Source organism: Anomaloglossus baeobatrachus, chromosome 9 (genome assembly GCF_048569485.1).
Source record: "Anomaloglossus baeobatrachus isolate aAnoBae1 chromosome 9, aAnoBae1.hap1, whole genome shotgun sequence".
Taxonomy (NCBI): Eukaryota; Metazoa; Chordata; class Amphibia; order Anura; family Aromobatidae; genus Anomaloglossus; species Anomaloglossus baeobatrachus.
The window spans coordinates 228456066-228476130 of record NC_134361.1 but is presented as its reverse complement, the minus strand read 5'-3'; the positions used below and the strand labels follow the sequence as shown (position 1 = coordinate 228476130).

General features: G+C 48.6%; 1 protein-coding gene across 18 annotated transcripts in view; it reads right to left on the bottom strand.

Moving 5' to 3' along the window:
- Positions 1-6963: 6963 nt before the first annotated feature.
- The window catches only part of DNM1 (dynamin 1), a 207900-nt gene continuing 194798 nt past the window's right edge, over positions 6964-20065 (bottom strand). For 7 of the 18 annotated variants that reach the window (XM_075324701.1, XM_075324705.1, XM_075324714.1 and 4 more), the window contains one exon: positions 17361-18054. In XM_075324701.1, coding sequence (XP_075180816.1) covers positions 17985-18054 — 70 coding nt within the window. In that variant the 3' untranslated portion in view covers positions 17361-17984. Of the gene's footprint in view, positions 7455-17133; positions 17187-17360; positions 18055-20065 lie in introns of those variants that run through there. The other 11 variants (XM_075324713.1, XM_075324706.1, XM_075324715.1 and 8 more) reach the window with 5 other exon arrangements.

Genomic DNA, 20065 nt, shown 5'->3' with positions numbered 1-20065 from the left:
ATGAAAGAAGTATCCAGGATTCTTCTTTGGGCAGAGAAGCACATCCCCGTTATTTCAGCTGTCCATATTCCGGGGGTAGACAACTGGGCCGCAGACTTTCTCAGCAGGCAAGGTCTAGCGGCGGGGGAATGGTCTCTCAACGACAAAGTGTTCCATCAGATCACTCTTCGTTGGGGGCTCCCAGATGTGGACCTCATGGCGTCTCGGATGAACGCCAAAATACATCCCTTCATTTCCCGGTCGAGAGACCCGCTGGCGATCAGCTCCGACGCTCTAGTCTTTCCGTGGGCGCAGTTTTTGCCTACCCTACATTTTCCCTCTGTTTCCTCTCATTCCGAGAGAAATCAAGAAAATCAAAGCGGAGGGAATCCCGGTGATCCTCGTGGCCCCGGATAGGCCCAGAAGAGCCTGGTACCCAGAGCTTCTCCAACTTCTCGGCGACACTCCCTGGCGTCTTCCCGACCGCCCGGATCTTCTGTCGCAAGGTCCAATATTCCACCAGAATACAGCACAGCTGCATCTGACGGCGTAGCGCTTGAATCCTTGATTCTAGCCAAGTCTCATCTTCTTCCAGGGTAGTTCAGTCCTGGTGTGACCGTCATAATCGGTCGCCCCTTACCTTTTCAATCCCTAATGTTCTTGCCTTTCTGCAAGACGGTATGGACTCGGGTCTTGCTCTCAGTACCCTTAAGGGACAAGTTTCTGCCTTGTGAATATTCATCCAGAAGCAGCTGGCTTCTCGTCCTCAGGTCCGTAGCGCATTTGGTCCCCCCTTATCGTCACCCCTTAGATCCCTGGGATCTGAATTTAGTTCTCGGAGCTCTTCAGCTTCCTCCTTTCGAACCTCTGAGAGAAATCACTCTCCAGCGACTGTCTTGGAAAGTTGCCTTTTTGGTCGCTATCACCTCTATCAGGCGAGTGTCCGAACTGGCGGCCCTTTCCTGTCGTTCACCTTACTTGATATTCCATCATGATAAGGTGGTCCTTCGGCCTTCCCCCGCCTTCCTTCCGAAGGTTGTATCCTCTTTCCACCTGAACGAGGACATTGTGTTGCCGTCTTTCTGCCCGGCCCCGGTCCACTCCTTTGAAAAAGCCCTTCACACTCTCGATCTTGTCTGGGCTCTGCGGATCTACATCTCCAGAACAGCGCCGTTGCGCAAGTCCGATGCCCTCTTTGTCCTCTCAGAAGGACACAAAAAGGGCAATCAGGCTTCTAAATCCACGATTTCTCGATGGATCAGGACTGCCATCTGTGAGGCATACAAAGCACGAGGTTCTGTTCCCCCTCAATCTGTGCGGGCCCACTCTACACGAGCAGTGGGTGCCTCCTGGGCTATCCGCTATCAGGCCTCGGCGGCCCAACTTTGCAAGGCCGCTACCTGGTCCAGTGTGCACACGTTCACAAAATTCTATAGAGTGCATACGCATGCATCCGCGTATGCTGCTCTTGGAAGACAAGTCCTTCAGGCGGCAGTGGCCCATTTATAAGTGGCCACTGCTCGGTTCTGACAGTGTTTTCATATGAGGTCACTGCAGTTGCAGTCGTTAGTCAGCTCTTAGGCTTATGTTATACACTGTGAATAGTCCAGTTCCCACCCAGGGACTGCTTTGGGACGTCCCACGGTCTGTGTCCCCCAATGAAAAGGCAAGAAAGGGAAGGACATTTTTGTGTACTCACCGTAAAATGTCTTCCTTGGAGCCTTTCATTGGGGGACACAGCTCCCGCCCTTGTGGTTTTGGTTGTCCTTCTCCTACTGCTTTTACACCAAACTGAGCTAGTTCCCGCCTAGCCGGGGTTATATGCTGTGGGGGGAGGAGCTAATGCAAATCTAGTGTCACGCCTCCCTGGAGACACCATACTACCCACTGTCTGTGTCCCCCAATGAAAGGCTCCAAGAAAGACATTTTACGGTGAGTACACACAAATGTCATTATTTGTTTCATTGCAGCCGTTTGGTAAATTTCAAAAAAGTTCATTTTTTCCTCAATGTACACTCTGCCCCCATATTGTCAGAAAAAAAACAAATGTAGGAATTTTTGCAAATGTATTAAACAAGAAAAACTGAAATTTCACATGGTCATAAGTATTCAGCCCCTTTGCTCAGTATATCCCATGGTCGTAAGTATTCAGCCCCTTTGCTCAGTATATCCCATGGTCATAAGTATTCAGTCCCTTTGATCAGTATGTCACATGGTCGTAAGTATTCAGCCCCTTTGATCAGTATGTCACATGGTCATAAATATTCAGCCCCTTTGCTCAGTATATCCCATGGTCATAAGTATTCAGCCCCTTTGCTCAGTATATCCCATGGTCATAAGTATTCAGCCCCTTTGCTCAGTATATCCCATGGTCATAAGTATTCAGCCCCTTTGCTCAGTATATCCCATGGTCATAAGTATTCAGCCCCTTTGCTCAGTATATCACATGGTCATAAGTATTCAGCCCCTTTGCTCAGTATATCCCATGGTCATAAGTATTCAGTCCCTTTGATCAGTATGTCACATGGTCGTAAGTATTCAGCCCCTTTGATCAGTATGTCACATGGTCATAAATATTCAGCCCCTTTGCTCAGTATATCCCATGGTCATAAGTATTCAGCCCCTTTGCTCAGTATATCCCATGGTCATAAGTATTCAGCCCCTTTGCTCAGTATTGAGTAGGAGCGCTCTCCCTTTTGAGCTAGTACAGCCATGAGTCTTCTTGGGGTCCTGGATTTGGGGATCCTCGGCCATTCTTCCTTGCAGATCCTCTCCAGTTCTGTTAGGTTGGATGGTGAACGTTGGTGGACACCATTTTCAGGTCTCTCCAGAGATGCTCAATTGGGTTTAGGTCAGGGCTCTGGCTGGGACGGTCAACAATGGTCACAGAGTTGTTGTGAAGCCGCTCCTTTGTTATTTTAGCTGTGTGCTTAGGGTCATTGTCTTGTTGGAAGGTGAACCTTCAGCCAAGTCTGAGGTACAGTGCATCTGGAGGAGGTTTTCTTCCAGGATATCTCTGTACTTGGCCACAATCCTCTTTTCTTCAATTGCCACCAGTTGTCCTGTCGCTGCCACCACCATGTCTCACTGTGGGGATGGTATTGAGCAGGTGATGAGCAGTGCCTGGTTTTCTCCACACATACCGCTTAGAATAATCACCAAAAAGTTTTTTCTTCATCTCATCAGAGCAGAGAATCTTATTTCTCGTAGTCTGGGATCCTTCATATGTTTTTTTGCAATCTCTATGCGGCTTTCATATGTCTTGCACTGAGGAGAGGCTTCCGTCGGCCACTCTGCCATAAAGGCCGGACTGGTGGAGGCTGCAGTGATAGGTGACTTTGTGGAGTTTTCTCCCATCCCCCTACTGCGTCTCTGTAGCTCAGGCACAGTGATCTTGGGGTTCTTCTTCACCTCTCTCACCAAGGCTCTTCTCCCACGATTGCTCAGTTTGGCTGGACGGCCGGTCTAGGAAGAGTTCTGCTGGTCCCAAACTTCTCCCATTTAAGGATTATGGAGGCCACTGTGCTCTTAGGAACCTTGAGTACTTTAGAAATTCTTTTGTAACCTTGGCCAGATCTTTGCCTTGCCACAATTCTGTCTCTGAGCTACTTGGGCAGTTCCTTTGACCTCATGATCCTCCTTTGGTGTGACCTGCAGTGTGAGCTGTGAGGTCTTATATAGACAGGTGTGCGCCTTTCCAAATCACGTCCTATCAGTTTAATTACTCACAGCTGGACTCCAATGAAGGAGGAGGAAATGGACAGCATGTGACTTACATATGAGTGTCTGAGCAAAGGGGCTGAATACTTATCACCATGTGTTATACCGAGCAAAGGGACTGAATACTTATGACCATGTGATATACTGAGCAAAGGGGCTGAATACTTATGACCATGTGATATACTGAGCAAAGGGGCTGAATACTTATCACCATGGGATATACTGAGCAAAGGGGCTGAATACTTATGACCATGTGATATTTCAGTCTTGTTTAATAAATTTGCAAAAATGTCTACATTTCTGGGGGGGGGGGGGTTTGACAAGATGGGGGATGGGTGCAGAGTGTACATTAATGAGAAAAAAAAATGAACTTTTTTTTTAATTTGCCCAATGGCTGCAATGAAATAAAGTATTACATTTAAAGGGGTGTGAATACTTTCCGTACCCACTGTATATGGATTTGAGATGATCAGTGGGTTTTCCAATGGGGATAAAAATTGCCCATTCTACTGATCGGCACGGTAGTCAATGATAACGTCATCCGGTCAGCAGGCTGTCAATCAGTAAGTTCTCACCCCTTTACCAAGAGAAGAGCTGCGAAGGATTTTTAGACCTTCACTTCAGTCAGTGTCCGGTTTAATGGCTTCTCGGAGAACAGGAACCAGGCGTGGTCTTAAAGCGGGTAACACTAGGCCAGAAGATGTGCATCCTATCGGGACGGGGATGGGCAGCCATATTGACTCCCACTCTGGGGGCGCACGGGGTGTGCTATTGGTGTAAAAAGGGGATTGCCAGAGAGCGTGTTGCCAGGACTATAGCCGGCAGGTCACAGGAGTAGGGACCACTGTGCCTCATTTCCTCGTGGTCAGGTCACGCCAGTCAACGGCCATTGTGGACTCCCATGTTCTTCCTCCACCATATCTGTCCCCAGCAATACGTTCCGGATCCCTGGTGCAATGCGGGGTCTTATTCCTTTGCCCGTTGCGGTCTCCTTATGGTGCCAGTCTTCATAATGTGAAGTTCTCATGGCGGCCTGGCAATGGAGGACGGGACGGGGGGGGGGGGGGGGGTACAATCCAAATAAGAGTAATCTGACACACACCACCTAATTATGCATAATGGCACCGGCCAAGTGTTAACCCACCGGCCAGGTTGGCATTATCATCCTTGTGGCCGGACTATCTACAGTTGGCACCATTGGCTTATTGGGGCCTATGAAGACCACCTGTGTTGTGGCAGGGGAATGTTTAGCATGGCTGCTTTCTACCAAGAACAGCGCCCCCCCTGTCCGTGGGTTGTATGTGGTATTGCAGCTTAGAGTCCAGTCCCCTGCGGATCTGTGTGGTGTAATTTTTGGAAGAAGGCAGCCATGTTTTTTTAACCCCTTTAGGTCAGAGCTGTACAATGACTTTGGTTGTGTCCTGCGATTTTTGGAATGATTTTTTTTCCAGCAAAATTGTGCCTGTAAAATAGACAACAGCGAGTTCTGTCATTTTCCAAGGCTCGGTGTCTCTGGAGACGATCGCTGATCCCCAGCCAAAGGAGAGGTAATGTCGCTATTTAATTTTGGCAATTTCCATGTCTTCTCCCCGTACTGTGATCTTTATTAATAAGAACAAATAAATGTTGCAATTTTCACACTGGTCACCGTTTCAGTAAATCTACATGCACATTAGCAGCAATGAACAAGCTCAGGCCTAGCTTTGATTTGAAGCATCTAATGAGCGTGTGCAGAGGTCACTGAGAAGGGAGAGGGAGGAGGTGAGCTTTCACATTGCAGAGGTCACTAAGAGAGAGGGAGAAGGTGAGCTTTGACATTGCAGAGGTGACTGAGAAGGGAGAGGGCGGAGGTGAGTTGTCACATTTCGGTGGTCATTAAGAAGGGAGAGGGAGGAGGTAAGCTTTCACATCGCAGAGCTCATTGAGAAGGAAGGAGGTAATCTTTCACACTACAGAAGTCATTGAGAAGGGAGAGAGAGGAGGTGAGCTTTCACATCCCAGAGGTCACAGAGAGGAGAGGGAGGAGGTAAGCTTTCACATAGCTGCGATAATTGAGAAGGGAGAGGGAGGAGGTGAGCTTTCACATTGCAGAGGTCATTGAGATGGGAGAGGGAAGAATTGAGCATTCACATCACAAAGGTCATTGAGAAGGGAGATGGAGGAGGTGAGCTTTCACATCGCTGAGGCCATTGATAAGGGAGATGGAGGAGGTAAACTTTCACACCACAGAGGTTCTTGAGAAGGGAAAGGAGGAGGTGAGCTTTCACATTCATAGGTCATTGAGAAGGGAGAGGGAGAAGGTGAGCTTTCACATCGCAGAGCTCATTGAGAAGGAAGGAGATGAGCTTTAACACTACAGAGGTCATTGAGAAGGGAGAGGGAGGAGGTGAGCTTTCACATAGCTGCGATACTTGAGAAGGGAGAGGGAGGAGGTAAGCTTCCACACCACAGAGGTTCTTGAGAAGGGAAAGGAGGAGGTGAGCTTTCACATTCAGAGGTCATTGAGAAGGGAGAGGGAGAAGGTGAGCTTTCACATCGCAGAGCTCATTGAGAAGGAAGGAGATGAGCTTTAACACTACAGAGGTCATTGAGAAGGGAGAGGGAGGAGGTGAGCTTTCACATAGCTGCGATACTTGAGAAGGGAGAGGGAGGAGGTAAGCTTCCACATTGCAGAGGTCATTGAGAAGGCAGAGGGAGGAGGTGAGCTTTCACATTGCAGAGGTCATTGAGAAGGGAGAGGGAGGAGGTGAGCTTTCACATAGCTGCGATACTTGAGATGGGAGAGGGAGGAGGTGAGCTTTCACACCACAGAGGTTCTTGAGATGGGAAAGGAGGAGGTGAGCTTTCACATTCAGAGGTCATTGAGATGGGAGAGGGAGGAGGTGAGCTTTCACACCACAGAGGTTCTTGAGATGGGAAAGGAGGAGGTGAGCTTTCACATTCAGAGGTCATTGAGAAGGGAGAGGGAGGAGGTGAGCTTTCACATAGCTGCGATACTTGAGAAGGGAGAGGGAGGTAAGCTTCCACATTGCAGAGGTCATTGAGAAGGGAGAGGGAGGAGGTGAGCTTTCACATCACCTATTGTAATTGCGCTTTTATGCATACTTTTATCAGAAGTGTTACTTGTTTATCACTTTGAAGTGAATGGGAGCTGAGCTGCAGTACCCCAGAATGGCCACTACGCGGTGTAGCGAGCAGTAACACGATCGAAACTCTTGATCAATGAAGACACAAGACTCAATTACGAGACCAGACACCAGGAACTGTTTTTTTTACAGAAACATATTTTATTGAGCGCTCTGACGGGTTCACAGCTACACACCAGCACCAAGAACTTCTTCCCGAAATGGATGATCCTTTCACATGCAGAGCAACAGATCCAGCTGCCAACTGACCAATGTCTGATCGTTTCCCACCATTTATATCCTACCACAGACTGAATTCACATGGAAGCTCACCGGCTCACATAGCGAAGAGCTCATATATATATATATATTTAGAATTATTTATAATATATTTATATCAGGATATGCCACTACCACAGACAGGTTCAGCAACAGAACAGAAGTTGCGATATTAATCATCACGTGTGATATGCGTGGAGCACGACCATTGTACACAGGACACACAGTGGCGAGTGTCACACACTCCAAGACAGAACAGCTAGGAAGCAGGCAACGGCTAGGCCCAGGCAGGCTCACAGCTCATACTGAGGCTTAGGACTCTCTGGCCTGGATGGGCTAACACGGGTGGCTCTGATCACAGAAAGAAAGAAAAAAGAAAGAGCAGGAAAGAAAAAAAGTCAGTCACAAGTATAGAAAATACATGAGGTGTTCAGTGTAATTATATACAGCAGCCAGAAGGGGGTGCTCTCTACAAGGCCTGATACCAGTAGACAGGAGGGGGCGCTCTCTACAAGGCCTGATACCAGCAGACAGGAAGTGGTGCTCTCTACAAGTCCTGATACCAGCAGACAGGAAGTGGTGCTCTCTACAAGGCCTGATACCAGCAGACAGGAAGTGGTGCTCTCTACAAGGCCTGATACCAGCAGACAGGAGGTGGTGCTCTCTACAAGGCCTGATACCAGCAGACAGGAAGTGGTGCTCTCTACAAGGCCTGATACCAGCAGACAGGAAGTGGTGCTCTCTACAAGGCCTGATACCAGCAGACAGGAGGTGGTGCTCTCTACAAGGCCTGATATCAGCAGACAGGAGGGGGTGCTCTCTACAAGACCTGATACCAGCAGACAGGAGGTGGTGCTCTCTACAAGGCCTGATAGCAGACAGGAGGGGGCGCTCTCTACAAGGCCTGATACCAGCAGACAGGAGGGGGCGCCCTCTACAAGGCCTGATACCAGCAGACAGTAGGGGGTGCTCTCTACAAGGCCTGATACCAGCAGACAGGAGGGGGCGCTCTCTACAAGGCCTGATACCAGCAGCCAGGAGGGGGCGCTCTCTACAAGGCCTGATACCAGCAGACAGGAGGTGGTGCTCTCTACAAGGCCTGATACCAGCAGACAGGAGGGGGTGCTCTCTACAAGACCTGATACCAGCAGACAGGAGGGGGCGCTCTCTACAAGGCCTGATACCAGCAGACAGGAGGGGGCGCTCTCTACAAGGCCTGATACCAGCAGACAGGAGGGGGTGCTCTCTACAAGGCCTGATAGCAGCAGACAGGAGGTGGTGCTCTCTACAAGGCCTGATAGCAGCAGACAGGAGGGTGCGCTCTCTACAAGGCCTGATACCAGCAGACAGGAGGGGGTGCTCTCTACAAGGCCTGATACCAGCAGACAGGAGGGGGTGCTCTCTACAAGACCTGATACCAGCAGACAGGAGGGGGCGCTCTCTACAAGGCCTGATACCAGCAGACAGGAGGGGGTGCTCTCTACAAGGCCTGATAGCAGCAGACAGGAGGTGGTGCTCTCTACAAGGCCTGATAGCAGCAGACAGGAGGGGGCGCTCTCTACAAGGCCTGATATCAGCAGACAGGAGGGGGCGCTCTCTACAAGGCCTGATACCAGCAGACAGGAGGGCGATCTCTACAAGGCCTGATAGCAGCAGACAGGAGGTGGTGCTCTCTACAAGGTCTGATACCAGCAGACAGGAGGGGGCGCTCTCTACAAGGCCTGATACCAGCAGACAGGAGGTGGTGCTCTCTACAAGGCCTGATACCAGCAGACAGGAGGGCGATCTCTACAAGGCCTGATATCAGCAGACAGGAGGTGGTGCTCTCTACAAGGCCTGATACCAGCAGACAGTAGGGGATGCTCTCTACAAGGCCTGATGCCAGCAGACAGGAGGGCGATCTCTACAAGGCCTGATAGCAGCAGACAGGAGGTGGCACTCTCTACATGTACTAATAGCAGACAGGAGGGGGCGCTCTCTACAAGGCCTGATACTAGCAGACAGGAGGGCGATCTCTACAAGGCCTGATAGCAGCAGACAGGAGGTGGTGCTCTCTACAAGGCCTGATACCAGCAGACAGGAGGGGGCGCTCTCTACAAGGCCTGATACCAGCAGACAGAAGGGGATGCTCTCTACAAGGCCTGATACCAGCAGACAGGAGGGCGCTCTCTACAAGGCCTGATAGCAGCAGACAGGAGGTGGTGCTCTCTACAAGGCCTGATAGCAGACAGGAGGGGGCGCTCTCTACAAGGCCTGATACCAGCAGACAGGAGGTGGTGCTCTCTACAAGGCCTGATAGCAGCAGACAGGAGGGGGCGCTCTCTACAAGGCCTGATACCAGCAGACAGGAGGTGGTGCTCTCTACAAGGCCTGATAGCAGCAGACAGGAGGTGGTGCTCTCTACAAGGCCTGATATCAGCAGACAGGAGGGGGCGCTCTCTACAAGGCCTGATACCAGCAGACAGGAGGGCGCTCTCTACAAGGCCTGATAGCAGCAGACAGGAGGTGGTGCTCTCTACAAGGCCTGATATCAGCAGACAGGAGGGGGCGCTCTCTACAAGGCCTGATACCAGCAGACAGGAGGGGGCGCTCTCTACAAGTTCTGATACCAGCAGACAGGAGGTGGTGCTCTCTACAAGGCTTGATACCAGCAGACAGGAAGTGGCACTCTCTAGAAGGCCTGATACCAGCAGACAGGAGGTGGCACTCTCTACATGTACTAATAGCAGACAGGAGGGGGCGCTCTCTACAAGGCCTGATACCAGCAGACAGGAAGTGGCACTCTCTACATGTACTAATAGCAGACAGGAGGGGGCACTCTCTACAAGGCCTGATACCAGCAGACAGGAAGTGGTGCTCTCTACAAGGCCTGATACCAGCAGACAGGAAGTGGTGCTCTCTACAAGGCCTGATATCAGCAACCAGGAGGTGGTGCTCTCTACAAGGCCTGATACCAGCAGACAGGAGGGGGCGCTCTCTACAAGGCCTGATACCAGCAGACAGGAGGGGGTGCTCTCTACAAGGCCTGATACCAGCAGACAGGAGGGGGCGCTCTCTACAAGGCCTGATATCAGCAACCAGGAGGTGGTGCTCTCTACAAGGCCTGATACCAGAAGCCAGAAGGTGGTGCTCTCTACAAGGCCTGATACCAGCAGCCAGGAGGTAGTGCTCTCTACAAAGCCTGATACCAGCAGACAGGAAGTGGCGCTCTCTACAAGGCCTGATACCAGCAGCCAGGAGGTGGTGCTCTCTACAAGGCCTGATACCAGCAGACAGGAAGTGATGCTCTCTACAAGGCCTGATACCAGCAGACAGGAAGTGGCGCTCTCTACATGTACTAATAGCAGACAGGAGGGCGCGCGCTCTACAAGTCCTGATACCAGCAGACAGGAAGTGGTGCTCTCTACAAGGCCTGATACCAGCAGACAGGAAGTGGCGCTCTCTACAAGGCCTGATACCAGCAGACAGGAAGTGGTGCTCTCTACAAGGCCTGATACCAGCAGACAGGAAGTGGCGCTCTCTACAAGTCCTGATACCAGCAGACAGGAGGTGGTGCTCTCTACAAGGCCTGATAGCAGACAGGAAGTGATGCTCTCTACAAGGCCTGATACCAGCAGACAGGAAGTGATGCTCTATACAAGGCCTGATACCAGCAGACAGGAAGTGATGCTCTCTACAAGGCCTGATACCAGCAGACAGGAGGGGGCGCTCTCTACAAGGCCTGATACCAGCAGACAGGAGGTGGTGCTCTCTACAAGGCCTGATACCAGCAGACAGGAAGTGATGCTCTCTACAAGGCCTGATACCAGCAGACAGGAGGGGGCGCTCTCTACAAGGCCTGATACCAGCAGACAGGAGGTGGTGCTCTCTACAAGGCCTGATACCAGCAGACAGGAGGTGGTGCTCTCTACAAGGCCTGATATCAGCAACCAGGAGGTGGTGCTCGCTACAAGGCCTGATACCAGCAACCAGGAGGTGGCACTCTACAAGTCCTAATATCAGCTGACAGGAGGTGGTGCTCTCTACAAGTCCTGATACCAGCAGCCAGGAGGTGGTGCTCTCTACAAGGCCTGATACCAGCAGACAGGAGGTGGTGCTCTCTACAAGGCCTGATACCAGCAGACAGGAAATGGCGCTCTCTACAAGGCCTGATACCAGCAGACAGGAAGTGATGCTCTCTAAAAGGCCTGATACCAGCAGACAGATAGTGGCGCTCTCTACATGTACTAATAGCAGACAGGAGGGGGCGCGCTCTACAAGTCCTGATACCAGCAGACAGGAAGTGGTGCTCTCTACAAGGCCTGATACCAGCAGACAGGAAGTGGCGCTCTCTACAAGTCCTGATACCAGCAGACAGGAGATGGTGCTCTCTACAAGTCCTAATAGCAGCCAGGAGGTGGTGCTCTCTACAAGGCCTGATACCAGCAGACAGGAGGTGGTGCTCTTTACAAGGCCTGATACCAGCAGACAGGAAGTGATGCTCTCTACAAGGCCTGATACCAGCAGACAGGAGGGGGCGCTCTCTACAAGGCCTGATACCAGCAGACAGGAGGTGGTGCTCTCTACAAGGCCTGATACCAGCAGACAGGAGGTGGTGCTCTCTACAAGGCCTGATACCAGCAGACAGGAAGTGATGCTCTCTACAAGGCCTGATACCAGCAGACAGGAGGGGGCGCTCTCTACAAGGCCTGATACCAGCAGACAGGAGGTGGTGCTCTCTACAAGGCCTGATACCAGCAGACAGTAAGTGGCGCTCTCTACAAGTCCTGATACCAGCAGACAGGAGGTGGTGCTCTCTACAAGGCCTGATACCAGCAGACAGGAGGTGGTGCTCTCTACAAGGCCTGATACCAGCAGACAGGAGCTGGCACTCTACAAGTCCTAATATCAGCAGACAGGAGGGGGCGCTCTCTACAAGTTATACCAGCAGACAGGAGGTGGTGCTCTCTACAAGGCCTGATACCAGCAGACAGGAGGGGGCACTCTCTACAAGACCTGATACCAGCAGACAGGAGCTGGCACTCTACAAGGCCTGATACCAGCAGACAGGAAGCGGTGCTCTCTACAAGTCCTGATACCAGCAGACAGGAAGTGGCACTCTCTACAAGTTCTGATACCAGCAGACAGGAAAAGGCACTCTCTACAAGTTCTGATACCAGCAGACCGGAAGTGGCACTCTCTACAAGTTCTGATACCAGCAGACAGGAAGTGGCACTCTCTACAAGGCCTGATACCAGCAGACAGGAGCTGGCACTCTACAAGGCCTGATACCAGCAGACAGGAAGCGGTGCTCTCTACAAGGCTAATACCAGCAGACAGGAGGGGGCGCTCTCTACAAGTCCTGATACCAGCAGACAGGAAGTGGCACTCTCTACAAGTTCTGATACCAGCAGACAGGAAGTGGCACTCTCTACAAGTTCTGATACCAGCAGACAGAAAGTGGCACTCTCTACAAGTTCTGATATCCGCAGCCAGGAGCTGGCACTCTACACAAGTCCTGATATCCGCAGCCAGGAGCTGGCACTCTACACAAGTCCTAATATCAGCAGACAGTAAGTGGCGCTTTCTACAAGTTCTGATACCAGCAGACAGGAGGGGCGCTCTCTACATGTACTAATATTTGCCAGGAGGTGGAGTTCTCTACAAGGCCTGATACCAGCAGACAGGAGGTGGCGCTCTCTACATGTACTAATAGCAGACAGGAGGGGGCGCTCTCTACAAGGCCTGATACCAGCAGACAGGAAGTGGCAATCTCTACAAGGCCTGATACCAGCAGACAGGAGGTGGCGCTCTCTACATGTACTAATAGCAGACAGGAGGTGGCGCTCTCTACAAGGCCTGATACCAGCAGACAGGAAGTGGCATTCTCTTCAAGGCCTGATACCAATAGACAGGAAGTGACACTCTCTACAAGGCCTGATAGCAGCAGACAGGAGGTGGTGCTCTCTACATGTACTTGCCAGGAGGTGGCGTTCTCTACAAGTCCTAGTATCAGCCACCAGAAGGGGGCACTCTCTACCTGTCTTAGTATCAGTAGTCAAAAGGTGGCACTCTAGACGTCCTAGTATCATCAGACAGGACGTGGCGCTCTCTGCTTGTCTTAGTATCAGTAGCCAAGAGGTGGCACTCTCTACACATCCTAGTATCAGGAGACAGGAGGTGGTGCTCTTTACAAGCCTTAGTATCAGCCAGGAGGTGGCGCTCTCTACAAATCCTAGTATTAGGAGACAGGAGGTGGCGCTCTCTACAAATCCTAGTATTAAAAAAAAAAAAAAAAGGGGTGGCTCAAAAAATTGATCAATTATTTGCTAAAAATCTCATTTTTTTTTATTGTAGTACAGTTGGAATAAATCTGTGAATTTTCACTTTTTATATGATGCATGCCAATTTCAGATCGTGCTGGCTCCCCTCTCTCTCTGTTTGGTCGTAGTTATGCTACAAATTCTGGTGGCCGGTCACCACCATGCCATGCTCGCCTGATTTTGGTTTGCTTTGTATTCCTCCTGTTGGTAGCTGTTCAGATTCAGTTACCTCACCCCTTTCCACAGGCAATGCTAATTAAGCACCATCTTGGATCTGGTCCGCCTTTATCAATGGTTGCTGTCTGGCACTGGGAGGATCAGTTCTGATATAGTCCTGGTATGGTGCAGAGCTTGCTCCACATGCTGGGACCTGGGCTGGCCTCTATCCACAAGTGCCTTTTTTGCAACATAGAAGCGGTTATATACAGGTTACAGGTATGTGTGCTCCATTATGGTTCTGCTTTTAACTTTATCTAGGAGGCCGCATGGCACATGAAATACAGAATGTAGAGTAGGACCCCCCTATTGAGATTTGCCGTGACGTTGGCAGGGGTGGCTCAAAAAATTGATCAATTATTTGCTAAAAATCTCATTTTTTTTTTTTATTGTAGTATAGTTGGAATAAATCTGTGAATTTTCACTTTTTATATGATGCATGCCAATTTCAGATCGTGCTGGCTCCCCTCTCTCAAATCCTAGTATTAGGAGACAGGAGGTGGCGCTCTCTGCCAGTCCAAAAATAAGTTGTCAGAAGGTGGCGCTCTCTACAAGCCAAAGAATCAGTAACTAGGAGGTAGAGCCCTCTAGAAGTCGTAAATCAGTTGCCAGGAAGAGATGCTATCTGCAGTCCCTAGGATCAGCAACAGAAAGGTGGCGTTGTCTATAAGCACTAAGATCAGCCTCCTGGAGGTGACATTATCTAGGAACTATAGATTCAGCAGCCACGAGGTGGCACTCTCTACAAGACCTAGAATCAGCAACCAGGAGGTGGCACTCTCTACAAGACCTAGAATCAGCAACCAGGAGGTGGCACTCTCTACAAGACCTAGAATCAGCAACCAGGAGGTGGCACTCTCTACAAGACTTGGAATCAGCAACCAGGAGGTGGCACTCTCTACAAGACTTGGAATCAGCAACCAGGAGGTGGCACTCTCTACAAGACCTAGAATCAGCGGCCAGGAGGTGGCACTCTCTACAACACTTGGAATCAGCAACCAGGAGGTGGCACTCTCTACAAGACTTGGAATCAGCAACCAGGAGGTGGCACTCTCTACAAGACTTGGAATCAGCAACCAGGAGGTGGCACTCTCTACAAGACTTGGAAACAGCAACCAGGAGATGGCGCTCTCTACAACACTTGGAATCAGCAACCAGGAGGTGGCGCTCTCTACAAGACTTGGAATCAGCAACCAGGAGATGGCGCTCTCTACAAGACTTGGAATCAGCAACCAGGAGGTGGCACTCTCTACAAGACTTGGAATCAGCAACCAGGAGATGGCACTCTCTACAACACTTGGAATCAGAAACCAGGAGGTGGCACTCTCTACAACACTTGGAATCAGCAACCAGGAGGTGGCACTCTCTACAAGACTTGGAATCAGCAACCAGGAGATGGCACTCTCTACAACACTTGGAATCAGCAACCAGGAGGTGGCACTCTCTACAACACTTGGAATCAACAACCAGGAGGTGGCACTCTCTACAACACTTGGAATCAACAACCAGGAGGTGGCACTCTTTAACAGACCTAGAATCAGCAACCAGGAGGTGGCACGCTTTAACAGACCTAGAATCAGCAACCAGGAGGTGGCACTCTTTAACAGACCTAGAATCAGCAACCAGGAGGTGGCACTCTTTAACAGACCTAGAATCAGCAACCAGGAGGTGGCACTCTCTACAATTCTTAGTGTTAGCAACTACAACATGGCTCCCTCCAGCAATCTGGAAATGATGGGCTAGCAGCCAAGGGCTATGGGTAGTCTCTGCTGTCCCAATGACTATAGGATAGTAAATGTGGTTGCCTGCCCAACAGATGCCAGTAAGTGGCAGAACTAGTAAGTGCCATTGCACCCTCAGGTTCCACAACCTGTCATGCCATGTATACCAGGCCCAGATTATCAAAGTAACTTTTAGAGTTACTCTCGAAAGTGTATGCATGTTAATAATTAAAGGGCCACTAATGCTACTCTGTAAAAGGCACCTGAGTCACTTGACATAAATATATATTTTTTTTACCTGGTGTAAATGCCGCTGTTCTTCTGAATCCGGCGCGGTTTTTCTTTTTTTGTTCCTACTCCTTTCTTTTCCTGACATATGGCTGCTCTCCTTTCTGTGTATCAATCAAGGTTTTTTTTGTGCCAACTGGGCATGGTCTTCAAGAAGACTACCACAGAGAACAGTCAGTGACCACACCCACTTGGTTAACAAGACTTGATTCATATACAGGGAATAAGGAGCCATATCTCAGGAACAGAGAGGCGGAAACAGTGGCATTTTCACAAAGCAAAAAAAAAAAATATCTGGTGATACCCCAAATAAATGCACATTATTTTAAAGGGATTTTCCCACTAACAAAGTTAATATTAAAGTTCAGTTTAATCAATAGATCTCGTAATATTAATAATTTTTACCATTGGATGTGTTTAAAGAATAATGTTCCTGTGCTGAGATAATCTTATATATGTCGCGCTGCTGTGTACTGTGTAATGGCCGTGTCTGACCGTACACGAACATGGTCTGATCATACCACATTTTCTGGGCAGGGGAGGACGTAAAAAAGTATACAGATATTACAGCACTGGATCACAAATAACTCTGTCTTTGCTGTAATATATTCTTTAAAAACAGACAGGGAAATGTTTTACCGCACAAAAAGAATCAGCTGTATAGAGATATTACAGCACATGATCACAGCTAATTCTTTTTCTGAGGTAAAACATTTCCCTGTCTGTTTTTAAAGAATATATTACGCCAAAGACAGAATCATTTGCGATCCCGTGCTGTAATGTCTGTATACTGTTTTTACATCCTCCCCTTCCTAAGAGATGTGGTATGCTCCGCCCATGTTCCTGTACGGTCAGACACTGCCATTACACAGTACATAGCAGTGACACATCCAATTGTGTAAATTATTATTATTCCAAGATCTACTGATTAAAATCAACTTTGTTCATGGGAAAACCCCCCCTTTAAGGCCTCTTTTCCACTTGCGCATAGCTTCTGATATGATCGCATGACCCTCTGCTGCGAGCGTCAGCCGAGGGTCAATGCAATCGTATCACAGCTGCGGAGAAGAGGGAGCACTTTCTCCCCATCTTCTCTGCTGCCCTGTCTCTGCGTGCATTGAACTGCACTCGGATGACATGTGAGTGCACTGCGATGTTTCACACGCTCCCATAGACTTGTATGGGGGCGTGTGAGCCGAGACTTGCTGCGAGTCATTTCTCATGCCGACATGGCATGAAAAATCAATCACAGATGGACACTACCCCATAGTTTAGCATTGGGGCGAGTGCAACCCGATGTTTTACCGGATTGCACTCGTCCCTGAAAATCGCAAGTGGAACCGAGCCCTTAGGGTAAGCAAGGATTCCATGCATTACGATTCCAAGATCTATTGTTTAAAATACATTTAAAATGAACTTTATTCATCGGAGCACCCCTTTAAGAAGCAACCCAGCTGGGTATCATTGCAGGATTCATATAGGTGAATTAAAGGGATAGTTTACCTTTGCCGAAATAGGTCTCCTACGGATTTACTCCATATGGGTAGCCTGCACCACTAAGGGGAAAATACATCATTTCAGAATTTTTGGTTATAAAACTATCCTATATTGCAACCTATATAGAGCCACAGGTAAACTACCCCTTTAAAATACTATTTTGCACTCACGTCTACTGCTGAAAAACCTCACACCCTGGGAAATAATAAAAAACATAAATGATAATACTCATCTAAATTGCATAACCTTTAATTAAAATCATCAGCAGTGCCCCCTCCCATCCCCGTCCCGCCATCTTCTTTATCGAATGGAAATGAAGAATTCACAAAAACCAAGGGAAGCGGATGCAGAACAGAACTGGACCACAAGAGGGCAGCAGAACCACACCGAACATGAACAAAAGGCGGTAATATGAGCAATGGCGGACGGGAAGAAGGGAGGGATGCGGGAAGACTGAGGAGTGTTGTCACCAGCAATGGCTACTAATTATATCACTCTAATTTGATTGACATTGTTTTAATACAAAAAAAAAAATAAAAATAAAAATCGTACAACGGAGACACAATGAGATCATTTCTATAAGTGGAGGGATGCGTAGTGGCATTGCGGGTGGGAAAAAAAGCAAAAAATAATAATATATATATCTATATATCAACCAGGTTGTTAAACATCACAATATGGCGCTGCAAAGGGACAATACTACACATCTGTACAATACAATACATAGTGACACAGAACCAGTGGTCGAGAGGGGGGGGGGGGGTAACGTTTTCACCATGCCCAGGATAGGTGAGATGGGGGGAATTTGGGAGAAGGAATGGGGAGAAAGCTGTGTTCGGCAGCCAGGCCTCCATTTTTTAATCTAAGAGGGACGGGTCGGCAGGTCGGATAATGGTGGGTCGTGTAGGTGATGCGGGAGCCTTCCTGCTGAATGAAAATAAAAACAAGAACAGACAAAGAGAACACAGAGCGTGATTAGCATCATCCATGATATGAGACAGTCAGCCCAGATTCCCCTGCCAGCTGGAGTCATTCGCCATTACATAAGAACATGTATAAAGAAGCGTTAGTTGGATTCAAAATGGCTGCCAAGCATAGTAAACAGCAAAAAGTGTAGTGTTGCCCTTAGCAACCAATAGGCTTTGTTTATGTCTTATCAGAGTGTGTCAAATATGGCACTATGGCACTAATTTGGTCTATACGTAAGAAAATAAACATTGGTTGCTATGGACGAGTATATTTTTCAAGCTTGACAATATTGATTAATGAATTGTGGACTGGTTGCTATGGGCCTTCATTTTTACGAGAACTGAAGTTGCTGTTCATAGCAACCAATCAGAGCTCGCCTTTTATTTATAAAACTGCTGGGATAAAATGAAAGTTGAGCTGTGATTGGTCGCTATGGGCAACAAGGCCTGTGCTGATAAATGAGGCCTAGTTGTGTGTGGCCTTCACTTTTATGAAAACTTGCTGTCCATAGCAACCAATCAGAGCTCGCCTTTTATTTATAAAACTGCTGGGATAAAATGAAAGTTGAGCTGTGATTGGTTGCTATGGGCAACAAGGCCTGTGCTGATAAATGAGGCCTAGTTGTGTGTGGCCTTCACTTTTATGAAAACTTGCTGTCCATAGCAACCAATCAGAGCTCGCCTTTTATTTATAAAACTGCTGAGATAAAATGAAAGTTGCGCTGTGATTGGTCGCTATGGGCAACAAGGCTTGTGGTGATAAATGAGGCCTAGTTGTATGTGGCAATATGGCTCCTTGGAGAAGTAGAATTTGAGGGCCATATTGCTACACATAGTATACAATATGTTTTCAATAAACTTTATTGATAACATCTTTGAAAACTGATATTTTGGGGACTGGTCTTCATTTTAATGCTTATGCTTCCCATGTTGTAATTTTATTATTATATTTTACGCCATGCATCATTCATTTCTTAGCAAGTCAGAGGCCGGTGTGTTGTGTTGTGTTGTACATGAGGCTCCCCAATGTCCTCCATGCTCTGTCCATGTCAGGTTTAGGAGGGCTGACTGTGCGTGTGAAACAAACAGCAAACACAGCAAGATCACAAAATCACAAATATGACTCATATGCCAAGGAACATGCGGTATGGTCTGGGACAGGCGGATACACATGAAGCTGATTTTAATCGGAGTCGTGAATGAAAAAATAGCGGAGTTCTCCGCAACAGCCAATCAGATTGCAGCTCTCATTTTAAAAGTTAAGGTTTGAGAATGAAAGCTCGCCTCTGATTGGTCGCCACCGTTTTTCTCTGCGCTAGTTTTTATACATGACCCCCTTGATGGTGGGATGAAATGGCAACTGTAATTAACATTTCGGTAGTGGGTTGAGTTCGGTGCGTGGGAATAATGTGAGGAATTGGGTTCGATGAGTGTGTGAGACGACAGGAGGTGACAAACGGTCCGAGTTGCCAGGCACGGATAATTTTTGGACAATAAGCAGAGCACAACAATAGCAGAAAGCAATGAAAAAGGAGATGGCGGTGAGGTATAGGGATGGTGAATTCAGAGTGGACATGTGAGGAAGCAAAAGGTGCGACAGAAGAGACATCACGGGGTACGAAGCTTATCTCATTGGTAAATGGTGGAGAGGGTCTGGTTACACAAAGCAGGACCCCGATTATTACTAACGTTGGCCAAGGAAGTTCTAACAGATAGACATCTGCAAACAGCACTAGAGGGAGCATCAGGAAAAGCGCAAACTAAGGTCTCCACAGATCAGTGGTCTCCAAACAGTGGTTGTTTTGCAACATTTGGAGACTAACATGATGGGGACCACTGCTACAGATGAAGAAAGGACAGGTCTCCAAGGGGAAGAACACTAAGAAATGATGAGGTGTCTCTACTGGGATTTTCGGGGTCTACCGCTGCGTTGTCCAAACGTCTTCAAAGAAAACCTAAAAAGAAGACTT